The sequence below is a fragment of the Dendrobates tinctorius genome, unplaced genomic scaffold (genome assembly GCF_039654945.1).
Source record: "Dendrobates tinctorius isolate UK_male_01 unplaced genomic scaffold, ASM3965494v1 ptg000028l, whole genome shotgun sequence".
Classification (NCBI taxonomy): domain Eukaryota; kingdom Metazoa; phylum Chordata; class Amphibia; order Anura; family Dendrobatidae; genus Dendrobates; species Dendrobates tinctorius.
The window spans coordinates 95,607,798-95,627,456 of record NW_027361696.1 but is presented as its reverse complement, the minus strand read 5'-3'; the positions used below and the strand labels follow the sequence as shown (position 1 = coordinate 95,627,456).

At 42.9% G+C, this 19,659-nt stretch overlaps 1 protein-coding gene across 2 annotated transcripts in view; it reads right to left on the bottom strand.

The window, feature by feature from the left end:
* Positions 1–19,659, bottom strand: part of FAM83E (family with sequence similarity 83 member E) — a 177,169-nt gene that overhangs the window by 24,017 nt on the left and 133,493 nt on the right. For both annotated transcript variants that reach the window (XM_073571183.1, XM_073571184.1), the window contains 2 exons: positions 14,165–14,289; positions 8,544–9,309 (listed from right to left, as the gene is read on the bottom strand). In XM_073571183.1, coding sequence (XP_073427284.1) covers positions 8,544–9,309; positions 14,165–14,289 — 891 coding nt within the window. The remainder of the gene's footprint in view (positions 1–8,543; positions 9,310–14,164; positions 14,290–19,659) is intronic.

The window sequence follows — 19,659 nt, the reverse complement described above, 5'->3', positions numbered from 1 at the left end:
TATCTGTTGTAGATCTAGCAGTGCTCAGAATGCTGCTCTCTGCATAACCCCGCCCACATCACTGATTGGCAGCTCTCTCCCGTGTGTAGTGAGCACAAAAAGCTGCCAATGAGTGGTTGGACTGTCCGGCATCAGGCTCACTAGTCCCCTAGTGATAAAATTAGTGTTGTACCAGCAGAAGATTTTCAAAGCCACAACATGCAATCCAGGAAGTGACATCTCTGGAATATGATATGATCAATATGATCCTAAAATAATTATTTTCATGTAATCGTTTATCTATATTGGAACTCCACGAAAAAATGTTGGCATTGACTCTTGCACTTTTCTTGAAATTTTAATCATGTATTTCACTATATTACTAATAAAATGAAATTATTTTAAAAGCATTTTGTTCTCTCAGCCACTCCCTTTTCCTAAAGTTATATTCACACCTGGGATTTTGTAAAATAGCATTTTGAGGTCAGGGAGGGTGCACCTATGATTATAGGAGTATCACATCAATTAAGGACTTGAAATTTGATAATATCATCAGCTGACATGTCTGTTGGAGAACCAGCCCGGCTGTGTATGGGAGATCTGGCCCAGATAACTGTAGACTAATGAGCATTGTCCTGGCCGACAGTCATGTCATGTGTATGGATGGCTTTAGGTCCAGAGGTGGACATGAGAAAGAAGTCAGGCAGATCTTTACCCTCCTTGTCCTACTCACTAGGGTAAGGGCATGTAAGTGACACTGGACAGTCCCTTTATGAGCAGTTTGGGGATCCATAAGGGTTGACTACCGTCTATACTATTCTAATGCCATGAATGAGTGGTGGAGAACCACTTTAAGAAAACAATTTTGTTAATGTTGTACAGTCAAAAATATAGAGAACCTGTGGAATATTTTTTAAAGGTGCAAGACCAGAGTGGTAACATGCCAATCCCTGTGTTTTTTATTTGGTATCAAGATCTTTTCTGCTCAGTTTTGCTCCAAAAAGCACAAAGGTGAGCAAAAAGGCACAATGTGAACATAGACTAAAACTGCACATAGCCTCATTGCGCACTGCATTCTGGGATTGCTGTCAGACGATGAGTATATAAGCCTGTGTCTGGACTCACGGTGTTGTATGCCTAATGGGTGGAAGAAGGTATGGACTGGGGCTGAAATTCAGCCCTGGCATTTGAAATCACACAGGCCCATGCTGTCCCTGTTCCCAAGCACCAGATGTGGATATATTACGAATATTACCCTGGATGGAGGACGCAAGATTTACTACAAGACCAATGTTTCTAACGATACCTGTGGCCTGCTGGGTTGAGTGACGGAGTCAGCAACTTTGTGCTTCATCACAACTCTTGACAGTATGGGTGTCTTGAGAACTCAGATTCTGTTAACAATGTAGCAAACAAGGTGACTCTTGACTAGACAGGCCCTTCTGGCTTTTGCCAGAATTGCCAGATGGCCAGTCCGGTCCTGGGTGGAAGAATGTGCAGGGGTCTCCTGGGAATTACAGATACCGTATTAAACGTAACGTATCCACCATGTAGTCATTTCTACATAGAAAGTGGAAAATATATAAAATGTATTTTTCAGCAACATAAGGGTCTCAAAGACACTTCAGGAAAAAGCCAGTATCTTTTTTTCTATAGCCACTCTGCCTGGAATCTTGTGGTCGTTTAAGGCGACGTTTTTCTTTTCTGTGTCCTCCATAATAGACAGTGGGCAGCTTCCAAACTAAGAATGATCATAACCTGTCTCTTCTAACAACTTCAAAACTCTGAACCAGTTAAAAGAAGACACATAACGTGCACAGCAATGTCAAAATGTCCATTTTTTTGCAGGGGTTTTCAAGCTTTTTTTTTTTAGGAGGATTCTGAGTTGAATCTGTCTGAAAAATACATCATATGCACATAGCATAATGGTGGAAGTTTACCCCTAGCTAACAGAACTGTCCTGCTAGAATATCCATACTGTAAGAAAATTAATGCCAATCACACTCTGATCAGAGTGTGATCCGATTTTCTCAGAGGTGGAGAAAAAAAAGTTTCTCCAGCTTCTCCATTCAGTCTTAGGCTGTGTTCACACACAGCGTTTTTTTCGCGGTTTTTCCAGCGGATTTGCCAAAAAATCCGCGGGAAAAACATGAAAAAGAAGCTTCCCATTCATTTCTATGCATTTTGCACTTTTGTGCACATTGATGTGTTTTTTACCGTGAAAAAAATGCATCGCGGTAAAAAACGCAGCATGCTCATTAATTTTGTGGATTTTTCCACGTTTCTGGCTTGTTCAATGCGTTTTGAAAACGCACCGGAAAAAAACACATCAAAACCGTGCAAAAAAGGCAACAAAAATGCGAAGACAAAAAAGGCGCGGTTTCAGGGAAGGGAGTCAGGTTTTTGAGCAGAAATTTTCTGCTACGTGTGCACTCAGCCTTACCATGAAAATCGGCTGCTTTCGATGTTCTCCACGGAACCACAGACTTGCATTGCTGATTTTGATCTGACACTGGGATCAATATATATATACCATATAAAATAATCGAGCATATAAGATAATTGTTAGTTCCATTTAGAAAAGTGGACCAATTTTTTTCTCACTTGTCATCCCTATACAAACCAATTTTTTACAGCTGCAGCTATAAACCATTTACAGTTTCCTATGTTACAGAATTGCAATGTATCCATAAAGATTGTATGCTATACTGTGGCTCTGCACGGCATCTGACCCATAGATTTGGATAGCTGAGTCTTATCCAATTTACAGTGGAAAATTGTGCATGCTGCCGATTCAGCCAGTGGAAAAAAATCGATAACCTACTCTGCCCTATTGAATTACATTGGTCGAGAGTACGATCTGTTTTTTTAACGGGTAGCACTCGGATAGAAAATATGGTCGTGTGCACGAGCCCATAGCGTCAGGCAGTGCTGACCCATAAGAACAATGGTTGCTTTAAATGTTATTTCATTATTTTTACTGCGATACCAAATATATCTGATATATACTGATGTGTATCATTTAATTAACTCCTTTCCTTTCTTTTTACCATTGTGGGACAGTAAAGGGAATCACATGTGGGGGCCGTTATGTATCCCCTAGAATGTGCTTAGAAATATATTGAACCCGCTGGAGAGCATTATAATCAAAGCAAATCTAATGCAGAATTAAAGTAAGTGTGGACTTGGTCAAGCTAGCTGACCAGGTCAGATTTAGGGAAACTTGACATGGGCTTCTCTCCCCCCACTCTGAGTTTTGGGAGTGACCCATGTCCACGATTCCCATTTAAACTTCCAGTTTAGCTTTTGTGTGCCAGTCTTTGGTTTGCAAGCAGCAGAGTAGGAAGCCCTGTGCAGGACAGATCTGTGTGAGTCTGAACACAGGCCAGAGCCAGGCAAGCAAAGCCACAGAGTGTTACAGACAATCCAGCTCTGATCCGATGGATAACGTTTGCTTTTTTGTTGTGCAAGAAGCATCATTTCTAGTTGCGGAGAATGACATGCTAAGCATGTCGAGGTGAGGAGACTTAAAGTTGCAATGCTTCTCTGGGAAATATGCTAATTATGAAAATTGTCTCTTCAGAGAGGAAGAGGACTAGAACTCTAGTTCCACCTATTGGAAGTAGCAATCCTAAAAGTCAATGTCGACCCTTTAACGAGCCTTGTTACATGACTTAGGATAAAAGCCAAGCCAGACTCTCAATTTGCAGACACTGTGTTTCGGGGTACTGCCCCTCTTTGCACTTTGCACTGATAAGGGGCAGTCCCCCGAAACACAGTGTCTGCCTTTCACAGACCACCAGCTGCCATGACAATCCATCAGTTCACATAATAGCATTGTGGGGGGGGGATGGACACTTATAGCAGTTTCATCAGAGAAAATAACTTTACCACAGTCTTCAGCAGTCATGCCAAAAGTAAAGCACCCTGAGACCATCCTTGTGTGGGGACATATCATCCATAGAATGGAATCATTTCAATTTTACCTAAAAGTACTGCCATGAATAAATAGAGGTATGGTACAAATTGATTACTCAAAGTGGGCTTATATATTTCATCTGCATTGTGTTTTAATTTTCATTATTTTTATTTTTTCCACTTCTATGGACTTATGTTTTTTTATGTGTTATTACTATATATTATGTATCACACTGATATGGATTTCTTTATGTTTATTTATTAGAGTTCTGATGAAGGCCTAAGAATTGGCCGAAACGTCAACAGTTTTGTCGACAGTGGATAATTTGTCAATAAAACCTTATATATGATTTTTGCATCACATATTTGGGAGTGCTGAATTTTTCTTTAAACATAAATAATGGTATGTAAACCTCCTCACAATGATCCAGGAGCAATTTGGTGATGAACAATGCTGTTTCTAGCATGGTGAAGACCATGTCACAAGACAAAAGTGATGACTATGTGGCCTGAACAAACATGAACATTTTGGATCCACGGCCAGGAAACTCCCCAGATCTCAATCCCATTAAGAACCTATGGTCAATCCTTCAAAAACGGGTGGACAAACAAAAAAACACAGATATAGTTATAAACTACAAGTGCTGATGAGACAAGAATAGATTGCCGTCAGTCAAGATTAGACCCAGATGATGATATTCATCTGCCAGGAGGAAGGGCAGAAGTCTTGAAAAATAAGCGTCAACACTGTAAATCTTGAGTCTTTGCATAAACTTGATGTATTGGTCAATAAAAGTTTAAAAAGTTATGAAATACTAATAACTATACTTCTGTAACCATAGAAACATCTTACTAAAATCTAAAAACGGTAATTTTTGTGAAAACAAAAATTTATCAGTCTCAAAACTTTTGGCCTTGACTGTATCTATAGGTAATATTGGATCATGTCCTTCACAGCAGGTAACATTGTTCTGTTCCCTTCCTGCTTTGTGACCTATGCAAAGATCACAAACCATGCCTCGAAAACTCTAAGGGCCCCGTTACACGCTTCATTGTCCCAACGATCCCACCAATGATCCGATGTGGATGGGATCGCTGGGACATAGCTGATCGCTGGTGAGCTGTCACATAGGCAGACTCACCAGCGATCAGGACCAGCGAGCACACTGGTGTATCCAGGGTAAACCGCGGGTATCTAAGCGCTGCGTGGCTCTTAGTTGGCCCTGGATACCCGATCAGGACCAGTGAGCATGCTGGTATACAGGGTAAACAGTGGGTATCTAAGTGCCACGCGGCTCCTAGTTACCCGCTGTTTACCCTGGATACCAGCTTCCAGTGTCTGATGTATGGCGCTGGGAGCTCACTGATCGTTGGTCTCTCGCTGTCAAACGCAGCGATGTGTGCTGCCCAGCGGGAGACCAACGATAGATTTATGGCCCAGACCATTAGGCAACGATTAACAATCAGCCAACTGATCATTGATCGTTGCTACGTGTCACACTCAACGATGTCGTTTCGACATCGCTGCAACATCACCAAACTCGTGACGTTGCAACGATATCGTTCACAATATCGTTGCGTGTAACGGGGCCTTAATTCTGAAGGAAATTAACATTTTTATGATATATCAGCTGTAAAGCATATCTCTGAAAAAAGTTATCAGTATCTCAGATGGATGCCCAATAAAATAAAAAACAAAATAAAAAAATTGCTATCAGAAAATAAAAAACACATAAAAAATTCTTCCTTTTCTGTTTTAAATGCATAAAAAAGCCCCCTTTTTTCATGCTGTCCTGTTACCGTGATATTTGATACCTAGAACTTGTTTGTTGTATTTAGCACTTTCTTAGGAAATTCTCAAGAGTTTACCGAGTCTTAACCACAAACTCTTTTGTGTCAGTAAGAACCAGCAGGTGTTGGATTTCAAATGATTGATGACTGTTTGATCAAGAGGACAAACTGAGGTATGAAAAATAATCTGTATGCTTTTAGATCTAGCAACCATTTTCTTCAGTCTAACGTCAGACTCATAGGCAAGACCAGGAATCGGCAGCCTATTGGGTGGTTTACAGGTCAATCTTCAATGGATTATGAATAGATCACAAGCCAAACACTTTTTTCAACTTTTTCCTCATTCTTGGATTTCTGTCCATGGCCCGCCATTATGTAACACCCCTTATAGCTTTTTTATTGTGTTACCAATATTTGGACTTGTCATCATCTTGCTGTCAGCACTAGACAGCTTACAAAGAGTGTTGCATCTGAGACTTGTTTAACAGAAAAAGGTGCACAGAACCATTAGATCGTCCCAAAAATAAAAATTATCAACAAAGTAGCAGCAAATTGCTGACTATGAGGCCAGGTTTCTGGGGTATTCAAAAAAACTGATGACACTTTTGAGATATTGTTTGTTTAAGGGGGACTGGGTAAAGTTTGAGATCTACTGTAGTGATGAGTGCAATGCTCATTACTCCAGTTTGCCTAGGGTGCTTGGGTATGAAATAAGTATCGCGGGTGCTCGAGTGACATGTTCTAGTCCCCACTGCCGCATGTTTCACGACTGTTAGACAGCCACAAAACATGCGGGGATTGCCTGTGTTTGTCAGGCAATCACAGCATGTTTTGTGGCTGTCTAACAGGCCACAGGTAATAAAACTTGTCACTCGAGCACCTGCGATACTTGAGTAATGAGCACTTTAGCGCAGAACTGGGGCAGGTCGCGGTGTGGCGACTGACGCTCAGTAAATTCATGACTAGTAGTGCTGTTTACTATGCTACAAATATTACTCCAGCAGGGACTGGAGTAGGATTTCAGGTGTGCAAGTTCTCCCACTTAAAAGATGAGAGAGGCCTGTAATTGACATTACAGGTAGACCACAACTATGAGAGTCATGATTTTTTTTGCGAATTATGGTGGAAAATAAGTATTTGGTCAATAACAAAAGTTCATCTCAATATTTTGTTATATATCCTTTGTTGGCAATGACAGAGGTCAAACGTTTTCTGTAAGTCTTCAAAAGGTTGCCGCACACTGATGGTGGTATGTTGGACCATTCCTCCATGCAGATCTCCTCTAGAACAGTGATGTTTTGGGCCTGTCGCTGGGCAACATGGACTTTCAACTCCCTCCAAAGGTTCTCTATGCGGTTCAGATCTGGAGACTGGCTAGGCCACTCCAGGACCTTCATATGCTTCTTATGAAGCCACACCTTCGTTGCCCTGGAGGTGTGCTTGGAATCATTATCATGCTGAAAGACTCATCCATGTTTCATCTTCAATGCCCTTGCTGATGGAAGGAGGTTTGCACTCAAAATCTCATGATACATGGCCCCATTCATTCCTTCATGTACACGGATCAGTCATCCTGGTCTTTTTGCAGAGAAACAGCCCCAAAGCATGATGTTGCCACCCCAATACTTCACAGTAGGTATGGTGTTCTTTGGATGCAACTCCTCCAAACACGACGAGTTTTGTTTCTACCAAACAGTTCTACTTTGGTTTCATCAGACCATATGACATTCCCCCAATACTCTTCTGGATAATCCAAATGCTCTCTAGCAAACTTCATATGGGTATGGACATGTACTGGCTTAAGCAGGGGGACACGTCTGGTACTGCAGGATCTGAGTCCCTGGCGGCGTAGTGTGTTACTGATGGTAGCCTTTGTTATGATGGTCCCAGCTCTATGCAGGTCATTCACTAAGTACCCCGTGTGGTTCTGGGATTTTTTGCTCACCGTTCTTGTGATCATTTTGACCCCACGTGGAGCCCCAGATCAAGGGAGATTATCAGTGTCTTGTATGTCTTCCATTCTCTTATTATTGCTCTCACAGTTGATTTCATCACACCAAGCTGCTTGCCTATTGCCGATTTAGTCTTCCCAGCCTGGTGCAGGGCTACAATTTTGTTTCTGGTATCCTTCAACAGCTCTTTGGTCTTCACCATAGTGGAGTTTGGAGTGTGACTGTTTGAGGTTGTGAACAGGTGTCTTTTAAACTGATAACAAGTTCAAACAGGGGCCATTACTACAGGTAATGAATGGAGGACAGAGGAGCCTCTTAAAGAAGAAGTTACAGGTTGGTGAGAGCCAGAAATCTTGCATGTTTTTAGGTGACTAAATACTTATTTTTCACCATAATTTGTATCCTCGATTTTGACTCTTATAGTTGTGATCTACCTATGATGTCAATTACAGGCCTCTCTCATCATTTTAAGTGGGAGAAGTTGCACAATTGGTGGCTGACTAAATACTTTTTTCCCCACTGTATATGCCTCTTCATGAATTAAGAATGTCTGACTCCATCATGTCCCCTCATCAATGAACAACGCCTGTTTTTGTAAATCAACGCCTGTCTTTGTAAATAGGCCCCAGTGTATTTTAAGACAGTAGTAAAACCCTTGAAAATATATAATAAATACTATAATCCCCTACACAAATCGAGTTTAAAACCTGGTAACAGATTGATTTTAAGAACCTGAGTTACCAGTAATAGTAAATACCCACCACTATAAGGCTGCCGAACCATTTGCCAGACAAACTATTATAAATTACATAATAAAATTTGTCAAACTTTTGTAAAAAAAATTAACATATTTTATATTCATAAAAAACACATTCTATGACAAATAAAATACAATACGCTCACCTTTGTGTCCTCCCCAAGTTCTAAAGGGTTTTGTCTTACACCAAGTTCTCCACTGCAGCCTGACAATTGAGATAGCTGGCTAAGATCCCAAAGAGACTTGCTTGGCCGTCCTGCTGTTGTCTTGGCCACAGACAGCCTATTTTTCTGAACATTCTTTAAGATATCACTCAAAGCACTGTGAGACTCCTGGGGACTTCGAAAATTCAAGGTAGGTCCTTCAAAATTGCGACAAGCAGCAAGGCGATGGCGGATGGAGTAATCAGGTACATTTACTGCTTCTTTAACTAATGCTGAAGAGTCCTGTGGTACACCTGAAGTCCTGGTAAATCCAGCATCCATACCATTACTTTTTACTACTGCAGGTATAACAGTCCGCCGCTCTGCTATGTTATTAATACTTTTTGAAAATTGTAGTCCAATAATTGGGGTCAAGTATGGGGAAGAAATTACATCTGTTGGCTGCAAGGCTCCATTGGTGGTGAATCTTTGCGGTGACGAAAATCCATTTGTATAGGGTTCTACCTCAACTGGCACAAGTTGTGCAGTGACATTCAGTGTTTCAGCATCTTTAGTCACAGCTGGCGTAGGGGAAGGGATTATGACTTTATTATTGGTATCTTTACTGGAATCTTTGGCAAAATCATATCTCTGAAGTGGCCGAGAGGCTGCAAACAATGTACGGAACTCATTATCGAATGAATCAGTTATTTCTCCAGTTAAAAGTGTGATCAAGTTCCGGTCTAGTCTTGAGTCACTCCATGTGAAGCTGAAAAAGAAAGAATATATTGTAAAAGTGAGAAACAAAGATGTCGGAAATTTTCACACAGGAGATGTTTTTGGAGTTTCCTGTTTAATTCCCTATATTTTTCTCTCTTTTTGGTCCAGCAATGAGGTCTGCAGTGAAGATAGAAACATATCATGTTAGGGTGGTTTAACCTCTTTCACAGGGATGCATTAGGGGTTGTGATTAAAGCCAGATTTCATTGGGGTCTATACAAGGAAAGAGTAACCTAGGTTGGGTCCTCAAAGTCCTTGTAGCCCCCCTTTCAGGGGACCTGACCTAGGATGGCTGTCTTTCTCACATCTTCCATCTCATTTACCTTTCTTTCAGTTACATGTCATGGTCGGCGCCTCGGTCTCCCAGACCTTCTCAACACATAGACCCCTTCCGGATCTCACGCTTCCCTTTGGTCCCTCAGACCTTCTCTTACCCGGACCTGTTGCATTTACTTGTGCATATTATACAACCAAATAACTTTATAATATCACAAGTACCCCATTTTTTATATATTTTTTTTTTCTTTTACTCATTTTTTTTAAACCAACATTTAACAAATAACACATCACATGTTTTTTTCCTTCTTCCCCCCTTCCTTGGACATATGCACTCCCTCGCTTCTTGACATCCCCGCTTTGCCATGCTTAATACAACCAACAACTTTAACTCTTATATCAAACTTTTCATTAACGTATACATCAACTGTCCTTATGATTTGCACAACGGTGCAACGAAATTTCGAGAGTTCAAACCACTCCCAGGCAGCCGGCAGCGAGGGGCCCCACAGCCATGGAGCTCCCGGGACATAGGGAGTGTCCTAGGGGTTCTTACTACGGGGGCTCATGGCCCTCTGGCTCAGCAATCACAGCTACCGCATAGTAGCCACGGGGGCAGTACTCTTTGTAGTATGACACCCAGTCCCCCTCGTGTAGAGCCCGGCCGTGACGAATAGATGCCACATTAATATAGACCTTTTGTCCAGTCTCATCCCGGATGAAACCGTATCCTCGATCGATGTTGGTGTATACCAGCCGTCCCGGTGATCTCTTCACCGCCATGCCAGCCTCCCCCTTTGAGTGGAGCAGGCTCCATACCTCCTGCTCCCGGACCTTCTGCTTGATCACCTCCGCGACCCAAACGGAGGGTGCCGCTCTAGTCCCAGAGTCTGGTGGGCGGGACTCTGCCGAAAAAGAGCGTGGGGCAGAGGCGGCCGATGAGGTCAGCGGCCCAGCAGCCGCTGGGGATGGGTGGCGGACGGAAACAGATGTGTCTCCGGGAGTCTGAATACCCAGGTTCGCAATGTAGGCCGCAGCCGGTTCCAATGCAGGCATAGCTGCAGCTGTAGGACAAGCCGCACCCGTGGTCTCAACTGGAGTCAGAGCAGCAGCTGATTTGGGTGAAGAAGACACCAGCGGCGGGGGAAACATATCAGCGCCTGCTAAAGTTAGGCTCCGCTCTGGCGACACCGGGCGTGGCGCCACCGGGCGGGGTGGTTCGGGAGCTGGAGTGGAGGCCCGGCTAAATTCCGCGTAGATGGTCGGCCCTCTTTAGCCGGGGCCTCGGGAACACAGGGTGCCGCACACTGCGGCTGTATGGTGGGAGCCGCCTGCGGAACTGTCAGTAGGGCCGGGGGAACTCTCACCTTCCACTGCGCCGCGGCCTCCGTCACATCACCACGCGGCTCCTCCCACAATCCAGCAGGCCTAGCCTCCAGGCTCAGAGGCTCTGTGGGGAAGTTCTCCACCGGTATCAGTGGCAGTCACTCCTTCTGGCTCCGCACAGGCTCCGCTGTCCCGCTCAGCATTCCGCTGCCTGCCTGTGGTCCTAAGGGTGGCGTCTTCTGGCGTAGCTCGGTCTCCCGCCGCCATTGCCACTCCTGGCGGCCGATGCCCCGACACCCGCAGCGCCTCATTCCGTCCGGTGGGCAGCAATCGAATGGCGCCAAGCAGCCGCACCCAAGCTTTTCGTCGGTGTCACTCCTTCTGTAGGGTGGGGCGTCGGCAGGCCTCTCCACCCACCAGTATATGGAAGCGTCGGTCTCCCTTTGGGGTACGTTGGAGGGGGTCCTAGTCCATTCTGAACAACTGCGAACACCCGGACCTCTCCTCGGCACTGAAGCAATACCGCCATACTGCACAGTACCCGGTACCGCCCCAGATCCTCTGCTGGCAACACAGATCCGCCACAGTGCTCCCTATTTGTATTCCACAGGTAGGTAATTTGTAATCCACAGGTGTTTATAATCCAAGCAGTATAATCCAAGTCTTTCTCCATTCTTTAAGGCAGGCCTGCCGCAGAAGATGATGTATTAGCGGCTGCGATCCTGCTGACTACGCCAAATGTAGGGTCGGTGGGCCGGGCTGGGGGGTGGTCCCTCTCTTACCGCGCAGAAATGTCACAGAGACACGATGGAGGCAAATGTCAGGTACAACAGGTCCAAGTTTATTCTCTCGCCGTCCACCTGACGGCCTCCGAAGTACACGCACTTCAATTCACAGCACTTTACTTCACTTCACTAATCGGCCCTCCGTTTCCAAGGCAGCTTCACGCACACCGTACTTTACACCGGGGACGTACATATACTCACCGTCCCCTCTTCACTCTTCAACGCTCCTGTCAGATCCTTCACTGTGGCCACCTTAGGCCCGTAAACCAACAGTACTTTTACTGAACAGTCATCTCTCTCAATACGGTATGCTTTACCTTGGTGCCTCGTCTATGCTGCGGTACTTTCCTGTCAGGACCTCCCCCCTGATGTTCTCTCTCCTAGTCCCCCTGGCTTGGTTTTCCTCAGAGTGCACAAACTGTCGTAGTTCTGTCACTTGAGCTCCCCCTGGGGACTGGAACTTTCAGGAACCTTACCTCAGCATTTATATCATTCCTGGTTCCCTGTAACTCCGCCCCCCATGACCAACGGTTTCCTAAGCTCTAAGCTGATGTCAAGTCCGTTGCTCACACTCATCCCTGCCCTCTAATGGTCAATCCAAGGTACTGCACGTCCACTACACTTTCTCAGCTGTTTCCCCACTGTAGTAACTGACACCTGTCTTAGCTGTGCAAACCTTCCTTTCTTTATTCTGACAAGTCCGTCCGTCCATCAGGTCACCTTCCCTACACACTGCCAGGCTTATTTAAGACCTTACGATGGCTTCTAGAAAGAGCTGCTAATTCAACACAAGAGGTTCCCCTCTCTCCTATAGGTGTTTAGCAACACCAGACAATCGCCATTGAGTTGGGACATGATAAAGGCCACTTTGGCCCTATATGAAACAAAGTGAGGAGCTAAGCTTTCAAAGTGTAGCATGCACTGGTTAATGAACTCCCTACAAAGAACAGGATCACCGCCATATTGTGGAATAGCTGACAGACGTGGTCCATGGCTGGGTGCATAGCTGGCAGGCTGATGAGTCATGTCCGGAGATGTTGCAGCTTGGGTAGGTGCGAATGCGGCAGGAGTTGTCATCGTGTCTAGGCAGGTCTTTACTGTGTGCAGGTAGGATAGGATCTTATCTTGTTGGTCTTTCTGGCAGGAGACCTCCTGGTACAGGTCAGAGATGGAGGAAGCCTGAGAGCCAGCGGATTCCATGGCCTAAGACAACTTTTGCGGACTGAGTAGTAGAACTACTGTACTGTGATCCAAGGAGAGGCTGGAGGGACGTGACTAGGTGCCTCACCAAGTCCAACTTTGCATGCCAGGTGGCTGACAATATCACGATCCTAGAAGGGATGTGGGAGGCGACATCAGGTGGTACACCAGGTCTGACGTCGAGTGGGTGGCAGCTGATCCCCAAGCGACAGGAGGCAAGAACACTTTAGGATGAACCAAGATGGCCCTTTAAGAGCATGGGACACAGCGCGTGTCCCAAGCACAGTGCCTGTGAATCTGAGAGCAGTGCGAAGACCCCAGGCAGTAGAAGCAGGAGATGGGGAAGGGAGTGCAGGACTGCGACGGTGAGTGAGTTGGTTTCTCTGAGGGGAGGCAGAATGCAAAGACGCCGGTGTTACAGAAGGTACAGTATTTACAGGGGCTTTCATGTTGATTAAATATTTACCTTTCTTGTAGAAATTTGATTTGCTGTTTTAGAAAAATCAATAAGGGTGGGCATTGCACTTACAGCTTTCCTGCCTCTCTGCCTTTTTCCTGCCCGGTGCCTGCTGTCTCTGACTGACAAATCGCTGAGGGTATGTGCACACGTAGTGAAATCTGCTGCGTTTTCGCAGCAGTTTTGGCTCTGCAGAAACGCAGCAGATTCTGCTGCGTTGTACAGTACCTTTATTTTCAATGGAAAAAAAAAACGCAGTGCACATGCTGCGGATTTTTCCACGCGGTTTTGCTGCGGTTTACAATCCGCAGCATGTCAATTGTTTGGTGCAGAAACGCTGCAGTTTAACACCTCATCCATTATGAGGTGTAAAACCGCAGGGCAAAACCGCAGATAAACCGCAGGACTTTTGTCCTGAGGATTTACCTGCGGTTTTCTCTCCAAAATCCGCACACTCAAAAAACTACGTGTGCACATAGCCTAAAAGAAGAGTGACCTGTCAGAGACCTGTCAGTCAGAGACAGGCAGTGGGCAGGAACTAGGGAGAGAGGTAGGAGAGCTGGAAGTACAGGGCCCACCCACTGCACTTGTAGCTCATTAGCATACAATTTCAACAATGTATTTCAATAAAATAGTTAAACAGATTTCTACAAGAAAGGTAAGGATTTACTCAGCATTAAAGTACCTTTAAATAGTATACATGCCATCAGTTTAGGTATAAAACCTTTATGACAGTTTCTCGTTATGTAGTAGTGGCTCATGGCAAAAACATTAAAAATTAAATGATTTCACTTTCTTACCTGTATGTCCCAGTGATTACAGTATTGCAATCAACCAGCAGAAATTTCTCTTTCATCACTCCAGCTACTTGCTTCAATTTTCGAGTACTAAACGTGCATCCAGAAAGTACCCGTACGCGAATATTCTGTTAAATACAAATGAGAAGTGCGTACAGTAAAAGCAGGAAGAGCATGTAAACTGCTTGTTCTCTTTATATATTAATTTTTATTTATTATTATAAGTTTACTTATTTATCCCATTGTTGATCATGGGATTTGATTACGCCATCAGTATTCATTAAAAATAGCCTAGGGGATAGTCCTTGTTTTTTTTTTTTTTTTTTTAAATCATGGAGGTGTTAGATCATCTCCAAAACACATTGTCTAAATAAAGCCTTTTAACTGCATTGGACCATACCGTTCAAAATCATTGGCAATGTCTAAGTGAAACCACGTGTGGTCTATCTGAACTTAAATGGGTGGTCCGAAGGCAAAACTAAATTTTATCTAAACCCCTATCTATTTGATGCTATAATCTAAGTTATACCTGCTTTAAAAATTCCCTACTGTTCCCTAACTACACTATTTAACTAGAAAGGTAAAGGGGTGCTCACTCCTGAAATCTCTAGAAAAATAGATGCTCTGAAGAAAGTCAGATCAAAATAATCAAAAAAACTTCGGCACTCAAAATTATTTTATTTTCTTGCAATATATCAGGCAGAGGCTTTATACAAAAATAATAAAAGACACAACCCCTCCCAGAAAAAACTCAGTAATTCTTGATAATTCAGATACTTGCAACGTTTCGGCTAATTTAAGCCTTTGTCAAGCCTACATCTATATAGAAATATAAACACAATATAAAGTTTACTTGCATAATAAGGGACAATTCAACAATCACTATCCATGCATTTATAAAGATCCGTGAAATTACATACAATTTATCAAAAAGTATTATCTGTATAATGATTGAGTCTCGTCATAATTTGGTAATAGAATATTCAAAAAAGGAGACCATGGCGCCATGGACATAACAATGATTAATCTTGCTGGTAATCATAAAGAAACAAAAAGGAAAATTATAAAAGCAAAAAATTAGAAAAACATAAACAAAGGTATTTACAATTATTATTAGGTTCCAATAGGAACATGTTGTTCCTTATGCTGATCAAAAATTCTTATTACCTGAAATATACGGGATCAGTATATCTAGCTCTCCACTGATATCCACATATGGGGCAATCAGTAGTGGTGTTACCCCCCAAGCATGGAACAAATGAGTCTACTGCCTGCAATATAATGATGTTCACATCAGGTAAAGCACAGAGACAGAATGACCTTAGTCATAGAATCTAATTCCAACCCCCCATGAGATTGCCTTTAGGTCTTTTATGCCCTATTTTGTTTGATTTTTGTATAAAGCCTCTGCCTGATATATTGTCAGAAAATAAAATAGTTTTGAGTGCCGAAGGTTTTTTTTGATTATTTTACACTATTTAACTGCTGGTTAAATTTCCTGTCTGATGACGAATCGTTTGAGAGCAGCCGGTGCATCCTGGGATAGTCAAAAAAGCAGTGGGCAAATTCTGCGGTCACTGCGGCAGCCCCTGCCGCCTCCCTAAAATGAAGCTTCATCAGTGACACTCATTTCAATGGCGGGGCTAGTCCCTGCTCTGCTCTGATCAGCGCCGCCTCCGCAGGTGACGTCACTGATCTCTACCAGGCATTGTAATACCATTGTGTCACTTGTTTAGGTGAACAGGTGTCTTCCTATTTATTATAATACTTAAATCTCATTGAACCACATTATGGAGCGCTCTTTTGGTGTTTTGACTCAGGCTCTTTCTGACTCATCTATTTTAACCCATTTGGCACGCTAAAAAGATTTATGAAAAAGATGTCTGTAAACATTTCTATAACACTGGGGGTCTATAGGACCTCATAAAAAAAACGTTCCTGTGGAGAGAACAGAGAAGAGTTTTGCAAGGAGGATTTTTCCTGCCACTGAATGCTTCATGCTAACAAATAATCCCATTTTACACAAATATAGTATCAAAAGTAAATGTTACAGTCAAATATGGCGATGAAGAAGAAAAAGAAGGTGCCATTATTGAAGTAACTATGAAGTTTCTGCACTGGAGACATTTATGAAAATTGAATATGGAATTGAAGGTGAGCAGAGCTGAAACTGAATATTGAAGCCTGAGCACAGTTTGGTCATACAAAAAGAGACAAGACAATACATGGAGGAATTGGGCACACCTGAATATATGACATCCAATTTATTAAGTACCAAAAAGTGAACAATTCATGCAGGAACATACATACAAATCATGGAGAACCATAGAAAAAGTCCCAAATAGCCCCCACAAAAAAAAGCTATTCAGTGGAGTATGAGGGGTCACGAACGATCTTGATGCATAGGCAAAGTTAAAGAAGGGCACGCCTCACAATTTTTACATACAGGGAGAAAGACCTATATTGCAGCACATAGACTGTGATTCTGCCCATGCTGAAGAATATAAATATCAAAAGACTGACAGTCACTTCCAAACATAAATCAGGTGTGAACACGCGCTTAGTAAGAGTAGCCATTTCCATATATAACTAACAAAATAAAGTAGCACTCTGTTGTGCTATAGCATGCAAACATTAAATAAGAAATCTGAATTACATGATTCGCCCTCAAGCAAGCCTCCTGTCTGGAAAATGCCTAAGTGATTGTCGAGGGGGTCATCCAGACTTCCTGGGGCCCTTTTTCTCCTCAGATGAAGAACTGCCTTCATGCTTTATGCATCTATTAGCCCTCTGTGTCTGTACTGTTACACACTTTACATTATGGTTGGTCCGAACAATGAAGGTAACTGTTACCACCCACTTTTCATGTCTACTTTATTTTTTTGGCCATTACAGAGGTCCACAGACAAAGCCAGCAGGGCACATGTCCTACAAGTGTGTTGTGCACTGCTTTTATTGTGCTCCATGCACAAGTAAAGCATTCTAATTAATATTTTTTCACTAGCTAAATGTGAAACAGCCTGCTGTATCCCACCTTTTAATTTTGTGGTGGTGATATGAATCTGTCTGAAGACCTAAGGCACATTAAAAAAATATATAATTTTTCAGTTGCAAAAAGCCGTATCACACTTTGTCATTTAGTTGGGTTGAAGTTAAGCTATAGAGGCCCGATCAAGAGGCCACAAAAATTCTTCTGTTTCTAGTGTAATACAGTAAGGGACCTGACTTTAAAATAGTTTGTAGCATCTAGAGTGTTATAGAGGCCTGATCTAAAGGCCACCAAAAAATTGTTCTGTTCCTAGAGTCATACAGTACGGGACCTGACTCAAATTGTTTGTAGCATAACTTCTTTGTCAAACAGGCCTTATCCATACTAAAACAATTCTTTTTTCTGTGACTAACAAGATATAGCATGCCATATATCAACTTATTTACTGTCACTGAAATTCAGCTGTTTGCAGAGGTAGTGCAGAATTTAAAATCTAACTTTTTGTTGCTAATACTGTGCTCCTATCACACTATCTTTGTAACATGACTGGGGAAAAGTGAGGCCGTAGTGGAAGGGGAATTAGGCTTGGTGTTCAAGGTGTACGTGGGGTAGGTAGTAATCTTTGTGAAAACACTAGTGAAGCAACATCACATCCTATGCAAAGACAACTGACAACTTATGTTACTGGACAGGCTACACCACTACCTTTCTTTAGCAGATGCATGCCTTGTTTATGATGCACAGAATGAGCATGTACTCAAGTGGATGGCAAGTGCAGCTTCAAGTGGCCTCTCCTCCTCTTCCTCCACCTCAACATCACACCTAGTACAGTCCACAGAGGTGGCACCCAAATTCCCCTTGCTTGCACTCGTGTCCCAACTATCCAAAGGGTTCAACTGACGGAACCACAGATGAGTGAGTCTTAAGAGCTGTTCACATATTCTATGCCATGTTCATCAGAAGTGTACTCAAAAGCTTCACAGAGGCAAGAGAATGAAATCTGCACTGATGACCAAAATTTTTTTAGCTCGGATCCGGGGCAGGATGAAGTACGGTCCGAACAGCATCCAGACCCTCGTCATCAGACGTTAACTCCTGGGGAAAGGTGATCCTGATGAGACTCAGATAACTGAGGCTCACGCAGACTGTACTGTACTGTCAGGACAAGAAAAGGAGGAGGGTGACTCCAAGGGTGAGGAATACGATAACATAGAGGATGATCATGATGAGGTGTTAGATCCCAGTTGGTGTGAACATAGAGGCACACAGCTGAGTAGGCTATCTGAGGAGGAAGATGAGGAGGTTACGTTGCGCTGTACATTACAGACACGTAGTGTTGCAGCCACGACAAGCAATGCATCAGCTACAAATGTGCCTGTGAGAAAAAACCTCAGAAAAAATATTTGGGATTACAAAGTTAAAAAGCAAACCAGGGAGCACAAAGAAAAAGAAAAATAACCCCTAAAAATTAGCCTTTTAATTCAATAATTAAAACTTCATAATAGACAATAATTAAAACATCATAATAGACAATTGAAAAATACCAGAGGGTCTAAGATCAATAACAAAGTACAGAATCAATGTCACTTTTTGACCCCTGATGAACCCTCAGCAACTTAGAGGGAGAAACGCGTCGGGTTCCCTTCTCATCTTTGGCTAATAAGTATTGACCTTTCTTTATACTATATGATTGACAGACCTCTGGTTTTTTGCAATATGTGAATTTTTACTGAATTTTCTATGTGAGGTGAATAATATTAGCCTCGTGTAATTAGGGTCTATTTAGTACCCATGAACTGTTGCATTTTACTTTTCAACAGATGGATTATTACATCTAGAGACATTCTGGATCTGTCATTCTAAGTGTGTATTCTCTGATTTACACCCCATGTGGTTTCTCTTATTTTGGGACAATTGAATTTTTGCGTGTGCTTAATACTTATTTCACTACTTGATCCCTTTGTAGACTTTTTTTGTATTTTTGCAAAAAGGGGTATTTACCCGGTGGTCTGTACTTTGCAGCATATGAGTATTTTTGACTACGAGATAAGTCTAACTAAAGCTGCATTTTCACCATTTTTTACTCCGAGATAAGCCCTGATTATTGGGGATATATACTACGAGATAAGTTTACAGCACTTTTGCACTTTTTCTATGAGACCGAGTGTCTCTCCACTAGGGGGTTTTTCAGAAATTTATGTACAGTATGTGTGTGTTTTTTCTGTGTATCTCGTTTTTGTATATGTAGGGTGGTCTAGGGCTTTTTAGGGATACCGATGTTGTGCGGGGGCACCACGTCGTCAACAACTAGGGTGCCAACCTCCGCAGTCAGGAAGGGATTTTTTAGGGAATAAAAGGGTGTGATTAGACCACGGTTTTGCAGTTGTGGTCACGTGAAAGATTATTTCCTCCTACGCATGACAAAGCTAAGAGGTTGAACTTCACCATCTCCAATCTGTTGGCCATGGAAATGCTGCCTTTCCGCCTGGTAGATACAGATGGTTTCCAA